At 44.8% G+C, this 10798-nt stretch overlaps 1 protein-coding gene across 1 annotated transcript in view; it reads right to left on the bottom strand.

The window, feature by feature from the left end:
* The window catches only part of LOC128687498 (uncharacterized), a 257247-nt gene extending 247155 nt beyond the window's left edge, over positions 1-10092 (bottom strand). Inside the window, exons 1-2 of the mRNA XM_070084187.1 lie at positions 9955-10092; positions 9133-9268 (exon numbers count right to left, since the gene is read on the bottom strand). Of these exons, the coding sequence (XP_069940288.1) occupies positions 9133-9268; positions 9955-10092 (274 nt within the window). The remainder of the gene's footprint in view (positions 1-9132; positions 9269-9954) is intronic.
* Between the last annotated feature and the right edge of the window lie 706 nt (positions 10093-10798).

Here is a 10798-nt window from a genome sequence, read left to right as displayed (position 1 = left end):
CCACAATGAAAATACAAGGACCACAATGAAAATACAAGGACCACAATGAAAATACAAGGACCACAATGAAAATACAAGGACCACAATGAAAATACAAGGATCACAATGAAAATACAAGGACCACAATGAAAATACAAGGACCACAATGAAAATACAAGGACCACAATGAAAATACAAGGACCACAATGAAAATACAAGGACCACAATGAAAATACAAGGATCACAATGAAAATACAAGGACCACAATGAAAATACAAGGACCACAATGAAAATACAAGGATCACAATGAAAATACAAGGACCACAATGAAAATACAAGGACCACAATGAAAATACAAGGACCACAATGAAAATACAAGGACCACAATGAAAATACAAGGACCACAATGAAAATACAAGGACCACAATGAAAATACAAGGACCACAATTGAAATACAAGGACCACAATGAAAATACAAGGACCACAATGAAAATACAAGGACCACAATGAAAATACAAGGACCACAATGAAAATACAAGGACCACAATTGAAATAAATAACTTTGACAAACTTTTCTTGGGTTATCCAGGTTAATAATTCACACTCTGTGTGATGATTGTACTAATGTGTACCTCTACCTTAATAAACTTACTAAGAACAAAAAATCACAAACCACAATACCAACACTGTTGGTAATAAAACCAACAATACGCACACTGGGGGTCATAAAACCAACAATACCCACACTGTGGGTAATAAAACCAACAATACACACACTGTGGGTAATAAAAACAACAATACCAACACTGTTGGTAATAAAACCAACAACACACACACTGTGGGTAATAAAACCAACAATACCCACACTGTGGGTAATAAAACCAACAATACACACACTGTGGGTAATAAAAACAACAATACCAACACTGTTGGTAATAAAACCAACAATACACACACTGTGGGTAATAAAACCAACAATACCCACACTGTGGGTAATAAAACCAACAATACACACACTGTGGGTAATAAAAACAACAATACCAACACTGTGGGTAATAAAAACAACAATACCAACACTGTGGGTAATAAAACCAACAATACACACACCGTGGGTAATAAAAACAACAATACCAACACTGTGGGTAATAAAAACAACAATACCAACACTGTGGGTAATAAAACCAACAATACACACACTGTGGGTAATAAAAACAACAATACCAACACTGTGGGTAATAAAACCAACAATACCCACACTGTGGGTAATAAAAACAACAATACCAACACTGTGGGTAATAAAAACAACAATACCAACACTGTGGGTAATAAAACCAACAATACCCACACTGTGGGTAATAAAAACAACAATACCAACACTGTGGGTAATAAAACCAACAATACCCACACTGTGGGTAATAAAAACAACAATACCAACACTGTGGGTAATAAAAACAACAATACCAACACTGTGGGTAATAAAAACAACAATACCCACACTGTGGGTAATAAAAACAACAATATCAACACTGTGGGTAATAAAAACAACAATACCCACACTGTGGGTAATAAAAACAACAATACCCACACTGTGGGTAATAAAAACAACAATACCCACACTGTGGGTAATAAAAACAACAATACCCACACTGTGGGTAATAAAGGCAACAATACCCACACTGTGGGTAATAAAGGCAACAATACCCACACTGTGGGTAATAAAAACAACAATACCCACACTGTGGGTAATAAAAACAACAATACCCACACTGTGGGTAATAAAAACAACAATACCCACACTGTGGGTAATAAAAACAACAATACCCACACTGTGGGTAATAAAGGCAACAATACCCACACTGTGGGTAATAAAGGCAACAATACCCACACTGTGGGTAATAAAAACAACAATACCCACACTGTGGGTAATAAAAATAACAATACCCACACTGTGGGTAATAAAGGCAACAATACCCACACTGTGGGTAATAAAGGCAACAATATCCACACTGTGGGTAATAAAGGCAACAATACCCACACTGTGGGTAATAAAAACAACAATACCAACACTGTGGGTAATATAAATAACAATACCCACACTGTGGGTAATAAAAACAATATCAACACTGTGGGTAATAAAACCAACAATGCCAACACTGTGGGTAATAAAAACAATATCAACACTGTGGGTAAGAAAAACCACAATACCATCGCTGTGGGTAATAAAGACCACAATACCCACATTGCGGGCAATAAAAACCACAATACCCACAGTGTGTGTAATGAAGATCACAGTACCACAGTGTGGGTAATAAAAACCACAGGACCACAGTGTGGGTAATAAAGACCACAGTACCACAGTGTGGGTAATGAAGACCACAGTACCACAGTGTGGGTAATAAAGATCACAGAACTACAGTGTGGGTAATAAAGAACACAGTACCACAGTGTGGGTAATAAAGAACACAGTACCACGGTGTTGGTAATAAAAACCACAGTACCACGGTGTGGGTAATAAAGAACACAGTACCACGGTGTGGGTAATAAAGAACACAGTACCACGGTGTTGGTAATAAAAACCACAGTACCACGGTGTGGGTAATAAAGAACACAGTACCACAGTGTGGGTAATAAAGAACACAGTACCACGGTGTGGGTAATAAAGAACACAGTACCACGGTGTGGGTAATAAAGAACACAGTACCACGGTGTTGGTAATAAAAACCACAGTACCACGGTGTGGGTAATAAAGAACACAGTACCACGGTGTGGGTAATAAAGAACACAGTACCACGGTGTTGGTAATAAAAACCACAGTACCACGGTGTGGGTAATAAAGAACACAGTACCACAGTGTGGGTAATAAAGAACACAGTACCACGGTGTGGGTAATAAAGAACACAGTACCACAGTGTGGGTAATAAAGAACACAGTACCACAGTGTGGGTAATAAAGAACACAGTACCACGGTGTGGGTAATAAAGAACACAGTACCACGGTGTGGGTAATAAAGAACACAGTACCACGGTGTTGGTAATAAAAACCACAGTACCACGGTGTGGGTAATAAAGAACACAGTACCACAGTGTGGGTAATAAAGAACACAGTACCACGGTGTGGGTAATAAAGAACACAGTACCACGGTGTGGGTAATAAAGAACACAGTACCACGGTGTGGGTAATAAAGAACACAGTACCACGGTGTGGGTAATAAAAACCACAGTACCACGGTGTGGGTAATAAAGAACACAGTACCACAGTGTGGGTAATAAAGAACACAGTACCACGGTGTGGGTAATAAAAACCACAGTACCACGGTGTGGGTAATAAAGAACACAGTACCACAGTGTGGGTAATAAAGAACACAGTACCACGGTGTGGGTAATAAAGAACACAGTACCACAGTGTGGGTAATAAAGAACACAGTACCACGGTGTGGGTAATAAAGAACACAGTACCACGGTGTGGGTAATAAAGAACACAGTACCACGGTGTGGGTAATAAAGAACACAGTACCACGGTGTGGGTAATAAAAACCACAGTACCACGGTGTGGGTAATAAAGAACACAGTACCACAGTGTGGGTAATAAAGAACACAGTACCACGGTGTGGGTAATAAAAACCACAGTACCACGGTGTGGGTAATAAAGAACACAGTACCACAGTGTGGGTAATAAAGAACACAGTACCACGGTGTGGGTAATAAAGAACACAGTACCACAGTGTGGGTAATAAAGAACACAGTACCACGGTGTGGGTAATAAAGAACACAGTACCACGGTGTGGGTAATAAAGAACACAGTACCACGGTGTGGGTAATAAAGAACACAGTACCACGGTGTTGGTAATAAAGAACACAGTACCACAGTGTGGGTAATAAAGAACACAGTACCACGGTGTGGGTAATAAAAACCACAGTACCACGGTGTGGGTAATAAAGAACACAGTACCACAGTGTGGGTAATAAAGAACACAGTACCACGGTGTGGGTAATAAAGAACACAGTACCACAGTGTGGGTAATAAAGAACACAGTACCACGGTGTGGGTAATAAAGAACACAGTACCACGGTGTGGGTAATAAAGAACACAGTACCACGGTGTGGGTAATAAAGAACACAGTACCACGGTGTGGGTAATAAAGAACACAGTACCACGGTGTGGGTAATAAAGAACACAGTACCACGGTGTGGGTAATAAAAACCACAGTACCACGGTGTGGGTAATAAAGAACACAGTACCACAGTGTGGGTAATAAAGAACACAGTACCACGGTGTGGGTAATAAAAACCACAGTACCACGGTGTGGGTAATAAAGAACACAGTACCACAGTGTGGGTAATAAAGAACACAGTACCACGGTGTGGGTAATAAAGAACACAGTACCACAGTGTGGGTAATAAAGAACACAGTACCACGGTGTGGGTAATAAAGAACACAGTACCACGGTGTGGGTAATAAAGAACACAGTACCACAGTGTGGGTAATAAAGAACACAGTACCACAGTGTGGGTAATAAAGAACACAGTACCACGGTGTGGGTAATAAAGAACACAGTACCACAGTGTGGGTAATAAAGAACACAGTACCACAGTGTGGGTAATAAAGAACACAGTACCACAGTGTGGGTAATAAAAACCACAGTACCACGGTGTGGGTAATAAAGAACACAGTACCACGGTGTGGGTAATAAAGAACACAGTACCACGGTGTGGGTAATAAAGAACACAGTACCACAGTGTCAGTGTATATATAATAAGATATACATATCTTTGAGTGTATACGGTTATAATAATAATAATAATAATAATAATAATAATAATAATAATAATAATAATAATAATAATAATATTAATAATAATAATAATAATAATAATAATAATAATAATAATAATAATAATAATAATAATTATTATTATTATTATTATTATTATTATTATTATTATTATTATTAATTTTATTATTAATTATTGTTATTAATAAATCGGAATTTTTCTAATTTAATTCAATTATTTTTCCCTCTGGTTGAATATACCCAGAATATACTCCTGTATATCTGTCTCCCACTTGTATACCTCAGTGCCATCCCAGGATAACCCAGGATTATTAACCTGGGAGGGTTAGCAACCCAGGATAACCCAGAATTATTAACTGGGAGTCCTAGTAACCCAGCATAACCCAAGATTATTAACCTGGGAGGGTTAGTAACCCAGGATAACCAAGGATTATTAACCTAGGAGTGTTAATAACCCAGGATAACCAAAGATTATTAACCTTGGAGGGTTAGTAACACAGTATCTCTCACTCCAGTATGTCTCACTCCAGTATGTCTCACTCCGGTATCTTCCACACCAGTATCATTCCAGCATCTTTCACCCCAGTATGTCTCACTCCAGTATGTCTCACTCCAGTATCTCTCACTCCAGTATGCCTCACTCCAGTATCTCTCATTCCAGTATGTCTCACTCCAGTATCTTTCACTCCAGTACGTCTCACTCCAGTATGTCTCACTCCAGTATCTCTCATTCCAGTATGTCTCACTCCAGTATGTCTCACTCCAGTATCTCTCATTCCAGTATGTCTCTCCAGTATCTTTCACTCCAGTACGTCTCACTCCAGTATGTCTCACTCCACTATCTCTTATTCCAGTATGTCTCACTCCAGTATGTCTCACTCCAGTATGTCTCACTCCAGTATCTCTCACTCCATTATGTCTCACTCCAGTATCTCTCATTCCAGTATGTCTCACTCCAGTATCTTTCACTCCAGTATGTCTCACTCAAGTATGTCTCACTCCTGTATCTCTCATTCCAGTATGTCTCACTCCAGTATGTCACACTCCAGTATGTCTCACTCCAGTATATCTCACTCCAGTATCTTTCACTCCAGTGTGTCTCACTCCAGTATGTCTCACTCCAGTATCTCTCATTCCAGTATGTCTCACTCCAGTATGTCTTACTCCAGTATCTCTCATTCCAGTATGTCTCACTCCAGTATGTCTCACTCCAGTATCTCTCATTCCAGTATGTCTCTCCAGTATCTTTCACTCCAGTACGTCTCACTCCAGTATGTCTCACTCCACTATCTCTTATTCCAGTATGTCTCACTCCAGTATGTCTCACTCCAGTATGTCTCACTCCAGTATGTCTCACTCCAGTATGTCTCACTCCAGTATGTCTCACTCCAGTATCTCTCACTCCATTATGTCTCACTCCAGTATCTCTCATTCCAGTATGTCTCACTCCAGTATCTTTCACTCCAGTATGTCTCACTCCTGTATCTCTCATTCCAGTATGTCTCACTCCAGTATGTCTCACTCCAGTATGTCTCACTCCAGTATATCTCACTCCAGTATCTTTCACTCCAGTGTGTCTCACTCCAGTATGTCTCACTCCAGTATCTCTCATTCCAGTATGTCTCACTCCAGTATATCTCACTCCAGTATATCTCACTCCAGTATCTTTCACTCCAGTATGTCTCACTCCAGTATGTCTCACTCCAGTATGTCTCATTCCAGTATGTCTCACTCCAGTATGTCTCACTCCAGTATGTCTCACTCCAGTATGTCTCACTCCAGTATCTCTCATTCCAGTATGTCTCTCTCCAGTATGTCTCACTCCAGTATCTCTCATTCCAGTATGTCTCACTCCAGTATGTCTCACTCCAGTATGTCTCACTCCAGTATGTCTCACTCCAGTATGTCTCACTCCAGTATGTCTCACTCCAGTATCTCTGATTCCAGTATGTCTCACTCCAGTATGTCTCACTCCAGTATGTCTCACTCCAGTATCTCTCATTCCAGTATGTCTCACTCCAGTATGTCTCACTCCAGTATGTGTCACTCCAGTATGTCTCACTCCAGTATGTCTCACTCTAGTATGTCTCACTCCAGTATGTCTCACTCTAGTATGTCTCACTCCAGTATGTCTCACTCCAGTATCTCTCATTCCAGTATGTCTCACTCCAGTATGTCTCACTCCAGTATGTCTCACTCCAGTATGTCTCACTCCAGTATGTCTCACTCCAGTATCTCTCATTCCAGTATGTCTCACTCCAGTATGTCTCACTCCAGTATGTCTCACTCCAGTATGTCTCACTCCAGTACGTCTCACTCCAGTATGTCTCACTCCAGTATGTCTCACTCCAGTATGTCTCACTCCAGTATGTCTCACTCCAGCATGTCTCACTCCAGTATATCTCACTCCAGTATATCTCACTCCAGTATGTCTCACTCCAGTATGTCTCACTCCAGTATGTCTCACTCCAGTATGTCTCACTCCAGTATGTCTCACTCCAGTATGTCTCACTCCAGCATGTCTCACTCCAGTATGTCTCACTCCAGCATGTCTCACTCCAGTATCTCTCACTCCAGTATGTCTCACCCCAGTATGTCTCACTCCAGTATGTCTCACTCCAGTATCTTTCATTCCAGCATGTCTCACTCCAGTATGTCTCACTCCAATATGTCTCACTCCAGTATGTCTCACTCCAGTATGTCTCACTCCAGTATGCCTCACTCCAGTATGTCTCACTCCAGTATCTCTCTCTCCAGTATGTCTCACTCCAGTATGTCTCACTCCAGTATCTCACTACAGTATGTCTCACTCCAGTATCTCTCTCTCCAGTATGTCTCACTCCAATATGTCTCACTCCAGTATGTCTCACTCCAGTATCTCTCTCTCCAGTATGTCTCACTCCAGTATGTCTCACTCCAGTATGCCTCACTCCAGTATGTCTCACTCCAGTATCTCTCTCTACAGTATGTCTCACTCCAGTATGTCTCACTCCAGTATCTCACTCCAGTATGTCTCACTCCAGTATCTCTCTCTCCAGTATGTCTCACTCCAGTATCTCTCTCTCCAGTATGTCTCACTCCAGTATGTCTCACTCCAGTATGTCTCACTCCAGTATGTCTCACTGCAGTATGTCTCACTCCAGTGTGTCTCACTCCAGTATCTCTCTCTCTCCAGTGTGTCTCAATCCAGTATGTCTCACTGGGCTGCACAGCATTTTACTAGCGTGCTGCTTGACAGGTCATGACAGGTGTTTGACACTTCTTTACAGGCGTTTGAGGCGTCATAACAGGTGTTTGACAGGTTATCACAGATGTTTGACAGGTCATAACAGGTATTTGACAGGTCATCATCACAGTTATTTGACAGGTCATCACAGGTGTTTGACAGGTCATCATCACAGGTGTCTGACAGATTATCACAAGTGTCTGGCATGTCACCACAGATGTTTGACAGTATTTGCTTGTGTTTTACTAGTAGTCACAGATGTTTAACGTGTCATTACAGGTGTTTTACTGATAGCCACAAGTGTTTAACTGTTGCTGCATCTATTTTAAAAGTCGTTACTAATCGTTACAGATATTTTACAGGACTTTACAGGTGTTCATCTCATCGTTACAGATGTTTTACTTGTATTTGCTGGTCAATACAGCCATTTAATTGTCGCTACAGGTGTTTCACTGCTCATTACTGTCGTTGCTGTGTTTAGCTGGGTGTTACAGGTGTTTCATTGGGCGTTACAGGTCCTCTACATACTATCACAGATTGTTACAGATGTTTTACTGGATGTTACAGGTCCTTTACAGGTCCTCTACAGGTCATTGCAGGTGTTTCACTGCTCGTCACTGGTTTTCTATAGGCCGTTACAGGTGTTTTACTGATAATTGAAAGTGTTTCACAGGTGTTATAGATTCTTTACTGATCGTTACAGGTGTTTTACTGATAGCTACAGGTGTTTTTTACGTCACAAGTGCTGTATAGGTGTTTTACTGCTCGACACAGGTGTTTTACTGGTCATCACAGAGCCTTTACAGATGTTTTACTTGTCGTCACGGGTGTTTTATAGGTAGTTATATTGATCGTCACAGGCAGTTACAGGTGTTTTATTGATAGCTACAGGTGTTTTATAGGACGTCACAGGTCCTTCACAGGTCGTTACAGGTCGCTTGTTAATGAAATTAGAAGACTTCCCTGAGAGTGCCAGGTCGTGGTACCTGAGAGTGCCAGGTCTTGGCACCGACTGAGAGAGAGAGAGAGAATGGTGAGGCAGAGAGGTAAAAAACTGCTTGGCACTTACACTCTAATGTGTTGGCACCCGTCCTATAGTGCTAGGTTCTCCACCAGGCACCTTTCGCCCTCTTACCTGATGTTTCGATCACGGGGGTGGAGGAGAGAGATGGGGGGGACTGATCCCCTATAGTTGTTGCACTGTATGAAGGCTGGTGAGCGACTGGCGCTGCTAGGTGCCTCACGTTCTCTCCTAGCCCCACCTCGACCCCCTATTGATCCCAGGCACCTAGCAGCCTCCTCCCAGCAGCCTCCTCCCAGCAGCCTCCTCCCAGCAGCCTCCTCCCAGCAGCCTCCTCCCAGCAGCCTCCTCCCAGCAGCCTCCTCCCAGCAGCCTCCTCCCAGCAGCCTCCTCCCAGCAGCCTCCTCCCAGCAGCATCCTCTCACCAGCCTCCTCCCAGCAGCCTCCTCCCAGAAGCCTCTTCCCAGCAGCGTCCTCCCAGCAGCCTCCTCCCAGCAGCCTCCTCCCAGCAGCCCTCTCCCAGCAGCCTCCTCCCAGCAGCCTCCTCCCAGCAGCCTCCTCCCAGCAGCATCCTCCCAGCAGCCTCCTCCCAGAAGCTTACTCCCAGGAGCATACTCCCAGCAGCTCTCTCCCAGCAGCCTCTTCCCAGAAGCCTCCTCCCAGCAGCCTCCTACCAGCAGCCTCCTCCCAGCAGCATCCTCTCAGCAGCCTCCTCCCACGAGCATACTCCCAGTAGCCCTCTCCCAGCAGCCTCCTCCCAGCAGCCTCCTCCCAGCAGCATCCTCCCAGCAGCCTCTGCTCAGGAGCATACTCCCAGCAGCCCTCTCCCAGCAGCCTCCTCCCAGCAGACCCCTCTCAGCAGTATCCTCACAGCAGCCTCCTCCCAGCAGCCTCCTACCAACAGCATCCTCCAAGCAGCCACTTCCAGGAGCATACTCCCAGCAGCCCTCTCCCAGAAGCATCCTTCCAGCAGCCTCCTCCCAGCAGCATCCTCCCAGCAGCCTCCTCCCAGGAGCCTCCTCCCAGCAGCATCTTCCCAGCAGCATCCTCCCAGCAGCCGCCTCCCAGGAGCATACTCCCAGCAGCCCTCTCCCAGCAGCCTCCTCCCAGCAGCCTCCTCCCAGCAGCATCCTCCCAGCAGCCTCCTCCCAGCAGCATCCTTCCAGCAGCATCCTCCCAGCAACCTCCTCCCAGGAGCATACTCCCAGCAGCCCTCTCCCAGCAGCATCCTCCCAGCAGCCTCCTCCCAGCAGCATCCTCCCAGCAGCCTCCTCCCAGCAGCATCCTTCCAGCAGCATCCTCCCAGCAACCTCCTCCCAGGAGCATACTCCCAGCAGCCCTCTCCCAGCAGCATCCTCCCAACAGCCTCCTCCCAGCAGCATCCTCCCAGCAGCCTCCTCCCAGCAGCCTCCTCCCAGCAGCATCCTCCCAGCAGCATCCTCCCAGCAGCCTCCTCCCAGGAGCATACTCCCAGCAGCCCTCTCCCAGCAGCATCATCCCAGCAGCCTCCTCCCAGCAGCCTCGTCCCAGTGCCCTCCCAGCATTCTCCCAGCAGCAGCATCCTAGCATTCTCCCATGAGCCTCCCAGCAGCCTCCTCCCAGCAGCCTCCTCCCAGGAGCCTCCTCCCAGCAACGTCCTCCCAGCAGCCTCCTCCCAGAAGCCTTCTCCCAGGAGCATACTCCCAGCAGCCTCCTCCCAGCAGCCTCCTCCCAGCAGCATCCTCCCAGCAGCCTCCTCCCAGTAGCATCCTTCCAGCAGCATCCTCCCAGCGGCCTCCTC

This window comes from Cherax quadricarinatus, chromosome 11 (assembly GCF_038502225.1).
Source record: "Cherax quadricarinatus isolate ZL_2023a chromosome 11, ASM3850222v1, whole genome shotgun sequence".
NCBI lineage: Eukaryota > Metazoa > Arthropoda > Malacostraca > Decapoda > Parastacidae > Cherax > Cherax quadricarinatus.
Note: the sequence above shows the minus strand (reverse complement) of the source record. Positions and strands in the feature narration are given on the sequence as shown.